Below are 15,200 nucleotides of genomic sequence, written 5' to 3'. Positions count from 1 at the left end.
TCGATTTTAAAAATTCATAAAATAGTCAAATATATTCATTAAAATAAAATAATTGAACTTTAATAAGTGAAAAAAATTGTTTCTTAATTTTAAATACGTTTCTGTACTGTATATCTTCGTAAAGTTAAAGAATTTAGTTAAAATTCGATGTAAAAATCGTCTCTTAATTTCCATTAGTAATATTTTTTTTCTAATCTCATTTAAAATGGCATTTTAACCGTTTAATATTATAGAAAGTCTCAATAATTTCAAGCCATTTACGACCATTAATGCGTTTACGCACCGTTTCTTCACATTTTTTTGCGTATTTTTGACATAAGGCTTTTGCGAATTTTTTTTTCTTGAGTTGATATATTTTTTTTGTAATAACTCTTAAAATTTTACGATAATTTCTCACCTTCATCGTAAATGGGTAAACAATAAACTTTTTATTTTTTGTACACTTTAGTAATGTTAAAAAATTTATTACCTTATTCACATAAGGTAATATAAAATTTCTGTTGAAACTACCTGTAAACTGAATTTTATAGATTGTTATTTATGAGCATGATAATATTCCATATTATAATGAAAAACCATTTGATTTTGAGTATATAATTCATTTATTTACAAAGAAAATTTTATTAATAATAAAACATTTTATTATATATATATTTATTATTATTTATGTTATTTATTATTATAATAAATATTTAAAAAAGAAGTATTAAAAATAGTTTATTGTAATTATTATTGTAACGTTTCCTTTTGATTGAAAATTATTATCTGTCAAAATTTTACAGAATTCCTTAATTAAATCATTCATAATAAAATACAACAAAATATTTATTTTCATTTTCGTTTAGAGTTTGTCAGTTGTTACCATCCAATTCTGGGAAACATCCCCGTCTCTTTAAATGTCGCGCGGTAAGATTTTACAAAGGGTTTGCGATGGTCATAAAAAAATGAGATAACGCAATTACCTAGAATTTTAATGTTTTGATGGTATTTATTCTTTTAAGTTTCGTTTGGACATCACTTTGCTTTTGGCGATCGTGAGCGGTTGTTGATAGTGTTTTGCTATTTTTTGCTGAGCGTTTTCTTCTTTATATTTGATTTTATATTAAGATAGTATTAATTTATTGTTATTTTTCGTAGAGGTTTCTTGTTTTTTTTTGCTTTTGATAGTGTTAAATTAGAGTATTAAGGTAGTGATAATTTAGTGTTAAGCATTCACGATGAAGGTGTTAGGTCAACCGGAAAGTAGTTTTGCGCAAAGACTGCGAATATGTGCTCTGGCCGAGGCCGGAATACCCATTCATCAAATTTGCAACCAAGTGAATTTGTCGGTAAGATTGAATAATTTTGAATATTATGATTATATAGTAAGCTTAATTCCGATTTTATCATCTACCAATTACAATTATTTTGACAATGTAAATACACAATAGTTTAACTTTTAATAAAATAATTTTGTGCTTTTGATCTGCCCATCAATTTTGTTTTTAGAAGGCAATAAAATCTGTGTGAATTTGCAGTAAAATTTGCCCGATTTTAAATGAAACTTGGGTGTATTTTAAGGAGCTCTATAATAATCATTTTGATTTGCCAAGAATAATGGAATACATTAATCAAAAGGGTTACTTGAATTATTTTTGAAAACATGAAATTCTTTGTGGTTCTATTTTTCGCTTTGTTGGTAGAGATGGACAGTAAACAAATGGATAAGGCGAGGCGCTTTGAATGGCGAGAGGGGTTTAAAGAGCACACGAGTAGTGCCAAGAAAAACAACTGCCGATGAAGATGAGTGAATTGTCAATTATGCTCGTATGCACCCAACTTGCCCATCAAGAGCTATCCGGCAGGAATTAATAGTCGACTGCTCTCTTCAAACCATTCGAAACCGTTTAAACGAGAATGGTATTTTAAAGTAACAGTAGCAGAATAGCAGAATGACTAAACAATTTTAATAATTTTATAGGTTTGCGGGCTAGAATACCGGCAGAAAAAATTCAGCTGTCACCCCAGAATGCCCAGCACAGATTGAGATTTTGTGAAGAAAATATAAACCGGGATTGGCGAGGTGTCATATTTTCGGATGAAAAGACGTTTTTGTCATCCCAAAATTCGAAACAGCGAGTTTGGCGTCGTAGTGGGACGAGATATGACGCCGAAAATGTCGTTACGATGGCAACCAGTGAACGAGTCTCACTTGGTAAGCTCTAGAACCTTGTAACTACTCTATGATGATGATATCTGACGAATTACTACAATTACCACAATAACTGTTTATCAGGTGTATGGGGTTGGATCAGCGATGCCGGGCCTGGAGCGTTGGTTAAAGTTTCGCCCCCAACATTTACTGCTCGGCATTATGTTGGGGTTTTGGAAGAAATTTTTATTCCAAGTGTGAGGGCAGTATATCCTGAGGATGAGGTGGAGGTTCTAACATTTGTACAAGACAACAGCCCCATCCATACCGCTCGGTTAGTCGAGGAGTGGTTTCAAGACAATAATAACGTAGAACGATTAAAATGGCCTCCACGCTCGCCCGATTTAAATCCCATTGAAGAGGTGTGGGGTTATATGGTACGCGGGTGGGAATTTGACGAACGATTTCGGGACCGAGCTATTTTAGAAGAATACGTTATGCGGAAATGGGATAGTCTTCGTGGCGGGGATTTATGTCAGCGATTGGTCGGCTCAATGACATCCCGATTAGAAGAATGTCAAAATAATAACGGGTTATACACCCATTATTAAATTTTGACATAACAAATTTTATTCATTATTAAGTAGGTATAATTTTTATTATTAAAGTGTTCTTAATATTTGATGAAATCTTTTTAATTTTTTCAATGCTGACCGACAAAACCAAGTGAGAAACAATAAGCGCATACCTGGCTGTGGTCCTCAAGACGAAAAAGATAAACTCTTCATCCCGCGGGATGAAGAGTACCTTCCAAAGCCGGTAAGTTGAGACAACCTTAATAAAATTAATATTAACCATCAATATTTTTTTTCTTGCAATTGAATCCTGGATATAACGACTTCCGCAGAAATCCGGGTGGTCCGGGAGAAGAGAGGGGGGGTTTTTAGTGGGTAGCAGGTGCTAATTAATTGTAGTCCCACACTCCCGGCCGAAATACGATTTTTCCGACCCACGAACTATAGGCGCCATCAGTAGGCCGGGGTGCGTAAGGCATTTTCCCCTCCTCTGCGCAAAAAAAAAAAAATATATATATATATATAATAAAATGTTTTATTATTAATAAAATTTTCTTTGTAAATAAATGAATTATATACTCAAAATCAAATGGTTTTTCATTATAATATGGAATATTATCATGCTCATAAATAACAATCTATAAAATTCAGTTTACAGGTAGTTTCAACAGAAATTTTATATTACCTTATGTGAATAAGGTAATAAATTTTTTAACATTACTAAAGTGTACAAAAAATAAAAAGTTTATTGTTTACCCATTTACGATGAAGGTGAGAAATTATTGTAAAATTTTAAGACTTATTACAAAAAAAATATATCAACTCAAGAAAAAAAAAATTCGCAAAAGCCTTATGTCAAAAATACGCAAAAAAATGTGAAGAAACGGTGCGTAAACGCATTAATGGTCGTAAATGGCTTGAAATTATTGAGACTTTCTATAATATTAAACGGTTAAAATGCTATTTTAAATGAGATTAGAAAAAAAATATTACTAATGGAAATTAAGAGACGATTTTTACATCGAATTTTAACTAAATTCTTTAACTTTACGAAGATATACAGTACAGAAACGTATTTAAAATTAAGAAACAATTTTTTTCACTTATTAAAGTTCAATTATTTTATTTTAATGAATATATTTGACTATTTTATGAATTTTTAAAATCGACTACGTCATAACATTGATACAGTTATTTGAATTGTAAAAACGAAATTGTGTATTTTTGTTCGAATCCAAGGCGCGCTCGACTTTAAGCTGGCATCGGGCGCCCGGCACTTCAGGGTTGAAGAGACGACAAGGCTAGAGCAAAGGTTCGAGAGAAAATGAGTACGCCCCTCCAGTCTTCGATTCTTCGGCCGTACTCGGCAAAGCGACCGTGCGGGGGATTTGTTTTCTGTCCCTTACGCCATGTAGTAAATAAGGTTTGGCCGATAGTACCTTGTTTATTTTTCTTGTTTTATTTCTGCCATAAAATAACACTTAAATAAAGTTATTTACATCAAAGTCTGGAAAGTTATCAATTGCAGGCTAGGAATATTGAGTACCCTTAAATTAAATAGCGGCTAACGTGATAAATCTTAAATTAAAAAATTTTCTAATATTTTTGTATGGAATTAAATAAAAAAATAAGACATTTGTGGATTTTAATAATCTTTTTATTAAAATTATTATCATAAACATAAAGTCTTATTTTAATATAAAAGAACAATAACTATAAACAATGTGTAATGATTAATGATACACTGCTAAAAATTTTACAAAGTGATTTAACTCTTTCGGTATAAGGTGAAATATTACCGTGAAAAAATGGTAAATTTAACTAAATTCTGATAGGTTACAACACATTTGAGAGTCAAAATAACTTTGTTAAAAGATGTTAAAAATAGATAGAGCGCGAATCTGTTTATTCCTCCCAGTGTAACTTTACACTTTATAACACCTTATACCCCTTTCCATTTTGTAGCATTAAATGTAATGCCAATATTTTGTCATCAAGTGTATAACGCCTCCCCTGCAACCTTCTTCCTTCGTTGCCATATTGGCTCAAAAAAAAAAGGATTGTTTTAGTCTGTCTAAACTTGAAATTGACTGCTTAAAAAGTTCTCTCTTTGGTAATAATTTTCTTTTATTTCTTTGGGATGTTATACACTGGCGCTGGAATTTCCTCTTATACATCACTGCTTTCCTGTATAAATGTTGGGCTTTTGGTGATAAGTCGTCTTGTTGGTGGACATCAACTTCCTCCAATAAACTCTCCCATTGTTTAGCTGTCAAAAAATATCCAATAATGATCCCGATTAACGCTGTTTCCCCATTAAGCGGGGTTTCCCTGTAATGTGAAATCTAACTTTAAAAAATTATACTACATTCTTTTACTGGTGTGAAGTTATCCATAAATCCCAGCAATAAACTTAAAACATTAATAATTCCGTAACCAATACGATTTGGATAACCAAATTTCACACACAGGTCACTCTTACCCTCAAGAACAGCTAACCACCCCAATTTGGTAAAAAAAATTTTTTTCAACCCTCACCCCCGAAAAAGGGATGTTTTCGCCCTGATGGGCACCTTCGAATTAAACGAAATTCTACCACATAATAGAACACACTTCTAAGTATTTTTATCAATTTTCAAAACACCGTAAGCCCTAACGGTTTTCGAGAAAAAGAATCAGTATTGTAAACCGCGGATGGGACTTTAGGGGTGAATTTGACCCCGATGGGCACTTCTGAAATTTATGAAATTTTAGGATGGTTTAGAGGATGCCTTTAGTAATTTAAGTCAACTATCCAAACACCGTAAGGTATAACGGTTTCCGAGAAAAAAAATTTGTTATTAGACACTATAGGTACACAGCGCGGCGCGGACTTTGGGGGTGAATTTGACCCCGTTGGGCACCCCCAAAATTGATGAAATTTTAGGATGATTTGGAGGGTGGACTTTTGATAGAGAAAGAAATTTATTATGTTAATGGTCTGTTTTACTTATAATTAAATTGTGTAATGGATTGAGAATATGATTATAATTACTTGCTACCGCGTTCCAGACCGTTTCCAACCCTTGTTCATTTAAGTAAATGCCATCCCTGTGTAGAAATTTGTATTAAATACATAACAAAAGAAACATTTTTACGTTTTGTTACCCTTCCATCATGGTTCTGTTAACAATTGCTTCAATGTCGGTACAATTGATTTGCTTTTCAGCACAAAACCGTCGAATGTAATGATTGATTTCCTATAAAGCCATGGAGAGTATTTACTTATAGTATGACATAGAAGTTATAATATCTTACGTTCACAGACTCGAAGTTTTTGCAGGGAGGAATTGTGCAAATTTGTATTCCTTTAGGATTTAAGGAAAGAAGGAAGCGGAAGAGGTGAGAATATTGGGACTTCAGTTGGGATGGTGATGTTTTATGGAGTATATCTTTAGTTCTTATCATTATAACGATATGACGTTCAACAATATCTCCACAAAATCAAGGGGAACATGTTTTTGGAATACACTTTGCGCGCCGCAAAAGTTTTAGTATTGTTTGACCGCGTACTGCTAAGTCGAGGAAATATTTTCCGTTGCTTGACTGTTTTGGTTGTCGTCCTAAAATATATACCATTAGTAGGAATTAATTTCACATCTGTTAGAACAAATACTTACTTTGTAGTTACTTCTAGTACGTAGCATTCGGCAAAAATTACTATCGCCCAAAAACAGTAATTTCGTCGACATCTTCACTGGTCACTGGTTTTAACAAGAGATAACTAGAACAGCTGATCTCTGCAATAGCTGAGGAATCTTTATATATTATAAGTTTACTCCTCACCCTTCTGGCAAAATCTAAAAAATGTGTATGACGCTCTAAGACAACACCGAATAAGTCGGCAACTATTTTCCCGGAATGCACTTATAATGCAAAAAATATGGACATATTTTTTCCTTAATACTTGCGCCTTTTGTAACTGCACGTGGCGGAGTTCTTACCCTTTGCCAGTAACGACTAAAAGCCCATAAAACTACAAAATGCCTTTCTTAACAAAATTTATTTTTTCCATGAAATATTAAGAGTTTCGCAGTTTTCATAATCTATTAAAATCGCTAAAGGCACCTACACAGGAAAAAATATAGAGTAAAAATCAACTCTAAAACATGGTTCAGATCGGTCCAATTTATTTAGAGTTATTTTTTTGCACTATATAGTGTAGGTGAATAGATTAAAAATTTACACTAAATAGTGAGAAGATGGTGTTTATTAAATAGAGTAAAATCGTTACTCCATAACAGTGTATTATATGTAATCTAACTAGATGTTGTCGTGACTCTAATTAGATACATTTCTAATCTAATCAGTGTAAATTATTAAAAATTCGCTCTAATTTTACTCTATTAATTGACAAAATATCACTAAATAGTGTGTATCTTACACTTATTAGTGTTAATTTTTAATAGGAAGTGGAGTATTTTTAGGGAAGTTTTACGTTTGTAATAAAAATCAAAATTATAAAATATTTGTTTTTATTTTTACTTGTAATATATTGTTATAACTTAAATTTAAAAAAATTAAATTCTGTTTATATACATATAACATATATAATACTTAATTCATTTTAAAGTTTCCACCGAGTCACCATCAAAACTGCATCTAATGAGCCTTCTATAAGTTTCCTATTTGTATAGTTGCACCAAGTTGCACATTTTTACCAATCTTCACAAGGAACTTGTATGTAAAATCTTCCGGAAGTTCCACTAATTTTACATCATGAATGTTTTATTTTGGCAAACATAATTAAAATAAAAATAATCGTTCTTTCTTTCTATATCGCGTAAATCAGGTCTCGAGACGCTATCGAGTTCCGACTCGTTTAGTAGATGACCGTTAAATTTTAGCTGTAATACACCACATGTTGATCACGTGGTACCGACGAGTAATCCCGAGCAAAATAGTGCGGTGCCTACGAAGTACCCGAAGGAAAAGTACACGTCTAGTGTAAAATTTAATGTTTTATATATTACATAACTTCACTAACATAAGTAAAAAAGAACTCTCCTTTAGAGAACTGTAAAAACTACTCTATTAAGTGAATAATATATGAACTCTATATTAATATTAAATATAGTGTACATTAGAGTTATTTTTACCATGTGATATTACAATTTTTACTCTAGTTCTTTTTACCAACTACTCTAAAATTTTTACACGACACGATTTTTTCCTGTGTACTATCTGCTCTACATACGTGTACAATTTAATAACGAAATTGTTTCTCTGAAGCCGTGGCCTGTGTTTGGATGGTCGATTTAAATCGTTAAAGGCATCCTCTAAATCATCCTAAAATTTCATCAATTTTGGAGGTGACCAACGGGGTCAAATTCACCCCCAAAGTCCGCGCCGCGCTGTGTACCCATAGTGTCTAATAACAAATTTTTTTTCTCGGAAACCGTTATACCTTACGGTGTTTGGATGGTTGATTTCAATCGCTAAAGGCATCCTCTAAATCATCCTAAAATTTCATCAATTTTGGAGGTGCCCAACGGGGTCAAATTCACCCCCAAAGTCCGCGCCGCGCTGTGTACCCATAGTGTCTAATAACAAATTTTCTTTCTCGGAAACCGTTATACCTTACGGTGTTTGGATGGTTGATTTCAATTTCTAAGGGCATCCTCTAAATCATCCTAAAATTTCATCAATTTTGGGGGTGCCCAACGGGGTCAAATTCACCCCCAAAGTCCGCGCCGCGCTGTGTACCTATAGTGTCTAATAACAAATTTTTTTTCTCGGAAACCGTTATACCTTACGGTGTTTGGATGGTCGATTTAAATCGCTAAAGGCATCCTCTAAATCATAATAATATTTCATCAATTTTGGAGGTGCCCAACGGGGTCAAATTCACCCCCAAAGTCCGCGCCGCGCTGTGTATCCATAGTGTCTAATAACAAATTTTTTTTCTCGGAAACCGTTATACCTTACGGTGTTTGGATAGTTGACTTAAATTACTGAAGGCATCCTCTAAACCATCCTAAAATTTCATAAATTTCAGAAGTGCCCATCGGGATCAAATTCACCCCTAAAGTCCCATCCGCGGTTTACAATACTGATTTTTTGTCTCGAAAACCGTTAGGGCTTACGGTGTTTTGAAAATTGATAAAAATACTTAGAAGTGTGTTCTATTATGTGGTAGAATTTCGTTTAATTCGAAGGTGCCCATCAGGGCGAAAACATCCCTTTTTCGGGGGTGAGGGTTGAAAAAAATTTTTTTTACCAAATTGGGGTGGTTAGCTGTTCTTGAGGGTAAGAGTGACCTGTGTGTGAAATTTGGTTATCCAAATCGTATTGGTTACGGAATTATTAATGTTTTAAGTTTATTGCTGGGATTTATGGATAACTTCACACCAGTCATTCTTTTGTAATAAAAGGGAAATTAAACATTTTTTGAATGATATTTCGTTTTTTAATAAATAACTAATTAAATACTTATTAATATATTATATGCCATTATGGGTAATTTAACCATATAGAAAATAAAAAATGGGGAGGTTTTCAAAATAAACGATTTATAAAACACATCATTTCTTACCTGGAGTCTCCAATGAGATTGCACTGGTGGATGTTGAAGCAACCTGAAGTCCCATATCTGTATGTGGAGTAGTGGGCGTGTTATTCGAAGCACTTGAAGTAGGTACTGAGTTCTAAATACTGATATCCTATATGTGAAAAGAAATATGCCTCAGTCCTAACAACATTTTGATAATTTTATACACATACTGGCAAATTTAATGATGGTACTACTCCTTTCAACAATTTGTTGTTACGTCCAACGTCCTCCCGTCGAAAAAGCTTATCACAAACTCGAAAATTTTTATAAACCCTCAACTGTTCACACTGAAGCAGGTCTTCTCGCGCACAACATAAAACCCATCTTTGATATATTTCTGGATACATTTGTGGGTATGGAAATCGGTAGAAACTTCCATACCTTTGAATATATCCACTAATGGCGCAACTTTTTGACATTTTCTGCTACAAGAAAATAAGATACATATATATTTATTTTACAAATACCTAATCCAGTTCCATAATCAATGTTTAAATTTCAGAGATTTTTTATGAGTATTAGTTTCCATATTAGTACGAGGCTGTCACGGCCGGTGTGAATTAACCTAAAATTAGAACTAACACTAGAAACTTTCGGGTTTTGCCGTGCGTCTTTTAATAAAAGGTTTGACGTTTCGGATGCCATGTTGCAACCTTCTTCAGAAACTGGTTCGAAGTGACGAGATCAAAAATCGGTAACTATCTAATCAGTTAACACTAATTACAAGCTAATTAATAACTAATTGCGTCGCGTCAGGTGTGAGGCGGGAAAAATAAGGAAGTTATAGGCAAAAAACGAAAAAGTAATTTTTTTGTTTTTCGGCCATATTTTAAAAACTAAAACGGCTAGATCTAAAAACTTAGTTGAAAAATGATGAGCTCTAAGATACGCAATTTAACCATTTCTGTATCTCTTATGGTTTCTGAGATCCCAATGGTAGGGGTTGAATTTGAATTACCCTGTATGCTTTAAAACCAAACTACCCAACGCAAAGTATGTGTCATGACTCATGACTGAAAAATAGGTCCGAAATTACAATGTTGCTTAGGGCCCGCTTTAGCCTTAGTCCGCCACTGAGTTTACGACAAGCATTCTCTTGTTTGAAACCAGTAAACACAGTTTTTCATTCTAACCAAAAACCATTTATTTATTTCAAAATTTGTTTTTGTCAAAATGAATGGGATTCAACCCTCTTTAACACCAAGATATGAAGGCCCATTTAAAGTGATAAAAACATTTCCGAAATATTTTGTAATTTTCAAAAATAACAAGAAAGTAGCTGTTAATATCAACAACCTTAAACCAGCATTTCTTTTAAAAGAAAACTCAGCATGTCACCACAGCGAGGTAATCAATTTTCAAAACATAAAAATTCAAAAAAAAGTTACTTTCAATTTTTATGTATGAATTTTTTTTAACCACCATATTCCTCTTTTTATTAATCTTTATAGGAGGGGAAGTGGCTGTAGCATGCTGTGCGTACGACATGTACAAACAAAACCACGTTACCATATAAAATTATTATTATCATTCACATTATCAATCTATCAGTATTTCAAATGTGGTTCATTTTATTGTTTATTAAAATATATTATCTTATTTATATTGTGGACATCATACCCACACTGATATAATGAAATTTATAGCTAATAAGAGTCGGTTCTCCCACTAATAAAAACTCTTCTAATTGATTGACATTGTATGTATGTAGGAAAGCGGAGGGTATGCTTCCGCATACAGCACCTAGGCCCCAACGGGCCCCTTGTACGTCCTCCTACACTCTCTCCGGCTACATCAACCAGCCTAAGGAATTTCCGAAGGCTAGGATACAGCTCAGAGGTGTGTTCCTGATGCCATCTGTGGTCGGCCATTCCTCTCCGCAGTCTCTCATTCTGAGGTCTTGCAGAGTGGGGCATTCACACAAGATGTGTCGGACCGTCTCCTCGCTCTCTTTACAGAGGCGACAGAGAGGACTAACAGCAAATATGTTGTAGGGGTGTAATGTCCGTTACACAATCCAGAATTGGTGAGTATTCCACCATTTCGTTCCAGAGATTGGCATTTTTACTGTTTCTCTCACCCATTAGAATTCCTGCTGCTCGCAGTCGAATCATGGTCACCAATGCCACCTCTTGGATGAACAAATGAAGTGGCGTTAGGTTTAACATGTTTTCAATGGCTGTAATGGGGGTAGTCCGCATCGCACCTGTAACATACAAACACGCAAGTCTCTGTACTTTAATAAGTGCAGCAGTAGATGTAGACTGTAGGGTCTTTGACCACCATACTACTGCACCATATGTAAGCATAGGTCGGATTACAGCCGTGTAAATCCAGAGGGCATTTTTGGGTGACAAACCCCATGTCTTACCTATAGCCCTCCGGCATTGACCGAATGCAACGTACGCTTTTTTAGCTCTATTATCTAGGTGGGCTCTCCATGTCATTTTATTGTCAAGCGTGATGCCCAGATATTTAACTTCTTTTGACAATGCCAATGGAGTATTAGCAAGGGATGGCATTCTGGGCTTGCCAACCTTCCTCATCCGTGTGAAAAGAATCAACTCTGTCTTCTTAGGATTCACAGAGAGTCTTTGTTCGTCACACCAGGTCTCTATCAATTTAAGAGCTACTTGCATCCTATCAAACAGCACGTTTATATACTTGCCTTTGACGAGAATGGTTAAATCATCTGCGTAACCAACTGTGATAAAGTTGGCTTCAGCGAGGCGGTTCAAGAGGCTATCCAGGATGAGGTTCCACAAAAGTGGGGATAGTACACCCCCTTGTGGACAGCCTCGAGTAACTCCTCCTTGAAGACTGACATCGCCAGCCCTAAGCTTAACTATCCTATGTTTAAGCGTGTTCTCAATCCAACCACAAAGAGTCGGTGGAACATTATGCTCTAACAAGGCTTCGTTAATACCAGAGAAAGTTGTTTTATCAAAAGCTCCCTCTATATCTATAAAAACACCCAGGGCGGACTCCTTTAGGTCCAGCGCTCCACCAACAAAGCTGGTCACTGAGTGAAGACCTGTTAGTGTGGACTTGCCCTGCGTGTAGGCGTGTTGATTAGGATTTACTGGTTTAGTTGGAAGACAGAAATCTCTAATGTAGCGATCACACAGCCTTTCCAGAGTTTTCAAAAGAAAGGGGGAGAGACTGATTGGTCTAAATGATTTCGGTGTGAAATAATCAAGCTTACCCGATTTTGGTATGAGGTTCACTGTGACCTTACGCCACCGTCTGGGTATATAGCGAAGCGCCAGGCATGCCTGGAAGATTTCCACCAGGTGAGGTACTAAGTTGTTGATTGACATTATTTATTATCAAAAAGCTGTTGTCATTTGTAAAGTAACTGTAAAAGATTTCAAATATGGATAAAGGTAATTTAATAGTGATCCAACTTTAACCATATTTTTGCAAATCTTAAAAGTATTTGAAAATTTAAGATATTAAGAATAAAATTAAAAAAATAAAAAACATTTTCTTTATCGATTAGTGTTATTTTTTATTAAATACTACCTTACATAAAAACCATTTTATATCTTACACTACAACACATTATTAAAAATTCTTTTAGATACAATAAAAGAAACCATTTACTTATTATTTCCTGCACCTTCAGGAGCACGTCTCGTCGCGATACAATTTTGACCACTAAGTTCGTTTATAAAAGAATTCTCCTCAATATCTATATTACACCTGGCATTATTTTCAACATCATTATTATCTTTAGACACAGAACAACCAGAAATATGTCGATTGGAAAAGGTTTGAGCAGGATCGTTATTTGATAACAAAGCTAATTTTTCAAATAAACTATCCAATTTTAAACGACTTTCAAGTAAATGACGATCCAAAGGATCAACATTTCTAGATGTCGATGGATTTACATCAATCGAATTCAATTGATAATTTTCCGTTAATTTATTAAAATCGTCCATTTCGACATCCTCTTCACATTCAGTATTAATATCCTTTTCAAATTCATCAGCGAATTCATCGTCATTTGAAGTATCAGATTCGTCATTAGTTACATGTGACAATCTTAAACGTAACCTTTGTGTAATTTCATCGAGTTCAGTAAACTTTCTTTTTAAAGCTCGACTTAAAACTTCTCCAGGTTCTTCATCGATTTCTACGAATTTTTCAATTTTGTTTTTTTCTTCAAATTTTTCGTTATTATCCAAAATAGGTTTTAAACTCTTTTGAATGTTTTTATAATTATATTGACCTTTAACGTTTTCTTGTGGGGTCACTGTTATCTGTTGTAATTTTTTGTTTTTTTATTAAAGAAGTAACTTAAAATTGAGATACTTACTTTGATTTGACCATTACATTTACTGGAAAAATCTAAAATGTTAAACCAACTGGAAACGTTGGGCATTCCTGCGGTTAAAACGGTCAGGTCTAAACCAGCAAAACCAATTATGATATCTGAATCCATATCGGGATGGCTTACTCCGTTGGAACGTTTCCAAACTTTAAAAATTAGACGTTTTTCATTCTGGAACATTAAAATGTATAACAAAAATCGTAAAAGTTCGCCAAAAAGGTTTTTTTATTCCATTACACCTACGATTATGAAATTTTGTTTATATGGGATGTTGATCTCAGTCTTTGGATCTAAAATCTTTTCAGGATGGTCTACCGGAAGTAGTCCACAAAATCGTTATTTTAAATGGAATGTTATGGTTTTATTCAGTGCTCGAAATGGACCGGAACGCTGTTCCGGTTCGTGAAATCACCGTTCCGTTTCGTAAAAGTTTTGCTTTTCAGTTTAAAAACCGCGCGTACAATTAGATCTCTCGTGACGACGATGTATGTGTGCGCATAGGCATGATTAAGCCGAGTTCGCATTGGCATTTGGAAGCATAGTTTCAACAAATGCATTTGTCTTTGATCTTAAAAGATATAGACTGTGTTATTTTCATTTCGTTCCTGTTTGTTGGTGGATAGGATTAGTGTTGATAGTTTATTGAAGTGACAGTGTGTATGCATTCTAATCATCTAACAATAAATAAAAATTTTTAACCTTACTATTTTTGTATTTACAATGTCGTTGTAGGTCCAGTGTCGGTCGCGTAGGTATTTAAAATGAATAATCTACAAAATTGGCTTAAAAAGAGGCCACACAAGCCTGACGAGACTAGTCCGATCAGCAATAAGAAAACAGTATTGGAAAAAGATTATCAAAATCTTCCCAGCACAAGTGGCCCGAGTAAGGTCGATGAGAACAGTGATAACATCAAACACATACCTGCTTGTTGGAATGTAAGCCAGTACCAGGCATTCAAAGAAAACAATGACTGGCTCATCGTCGAAAATAAGGCTTTGAGCTGTTTAGTTTGTGGCAAAGTGGATTCTTTCGCCATTCACAGTGACAAAAATAAAAGAGTTTCAAAACCGTGGCAAGAATGTTCAGTGACAGAAAATGGAAAGACTCGGGAGTCACAGCAATCAAGCCTACGTAAAAAAATATTTGAACACAAACATTCGGAAGCTCATAAAAAGGCCATAGAAATTCTAGAGCATGCAAAAAAAAAGACCATTGAAGGAGGGATTGACAAAATGAATGAAACATTATTTACTACCACTGAACGAGTTTTCAGAACTATTTACAAAATTGCGAAAAATCAAAGGCCGTTTACTGATCTGCCTGTTGATATAGATCTACAAATTTCAAATGGACTAACTATGGGTAAGATTTTATATTCTGACAAAACGTGTCATGACATTGTGACTCATATCGCATTTGAAATGAAAAACGCCATATGCAAAAATATTATTGACAATAAAAGGAAAATCTCAGTTTTGATAGACGAGTCAACAACCCTAAGCAAAAAAACGACTTTGGTTGTAGTAATAAGGTCAAATTTCGAAGATTCCTCGTCAAATC

The 15,200-nt window shown here is 34.2% G+C and overlaps 2 protein-coding genes and 2 long non-coding RNA genes across 4 annotated transcripts in view; 1 reads left to right on the top strand and 3 right to left on the bottom strand.

Moving 5' to 3' along the window:
• The window catches only part of LOC111421684 (nucleolin-like), a 376,547-nt gene that overhangs the window by 47,918 nt on the left and 313,429 nt on the right, over positions 1-15,200 (top strand). The window lies entirely within an intron of this gene.
• On the bottom strand, positions 4,356-12,624 carry LOC139431967 (uncharacterized). Its single transcript, XR_011641993.1, has 3 exons — positions 9,469-12,624; positions 9,281-9,407; positions 4,356-5,037 (listed from the first exon to the last, which is right to left on the bottom strand). It is a non-coding gene; the product is annotated as an uncharacterized lncRNA (long non-coding RNA).
• LOC139431986 (uncharacterized) lies at positions 5,663-6,217 on the bottom strand. Its single transcript, XR_011642016.1, has 3 exons — positions 6,004-6,217; positions 5,854-5,945; positions 5,663-5,796 (listed from the first exon to the last, which is right to left on the bottom strand). It is a non-coding gene; the product is annotated as an uncharacterized lncRNA (long non-coding RNA).
• Positions 12,784-15,200, bottom strand: part of LOC111418149 (uncharacterized) — a 39,591-nt gene continuing 37,174 nt past the window's right edge. Inside the window, exons 5-6 of the mRNA XM_023050611.2 lie at positions 13,623-13,808; positions 12,784-13,566 (exon numbers count right to left, since the gene is read on the bottom strand). Of these exons, the coding sequence (XP_022906379.2) occupies positions 12,901-13,566; positions 13,623-13,808 (852 nt within the window). The 3' untranslated portion in view covers positions 12,784-12,900. The remainder of the gene's footprint in view (positions 13,567-13,622; positions 13,809-15,200) is intronic.

The sequence above is a fragment of the Onthophagus taurus genome, chromosome 11 (assembly GCF_036711975.1).
Source record: "Onthophagus taurus isolate NC chromosome 11, IU_Otau_3.0, whole genome shotgun sequence".
In the NCBI taxonomy this organism is placed as follows: Eukaryota; Metazoa; Arthropoda; class Insecta; order Coleoptera; family Scarabaeidae; genus Onthophagus; species Onthophagus taurus.
This window is presented reverse-complemented; position numbering and strand designations above follow the sequence as displayed.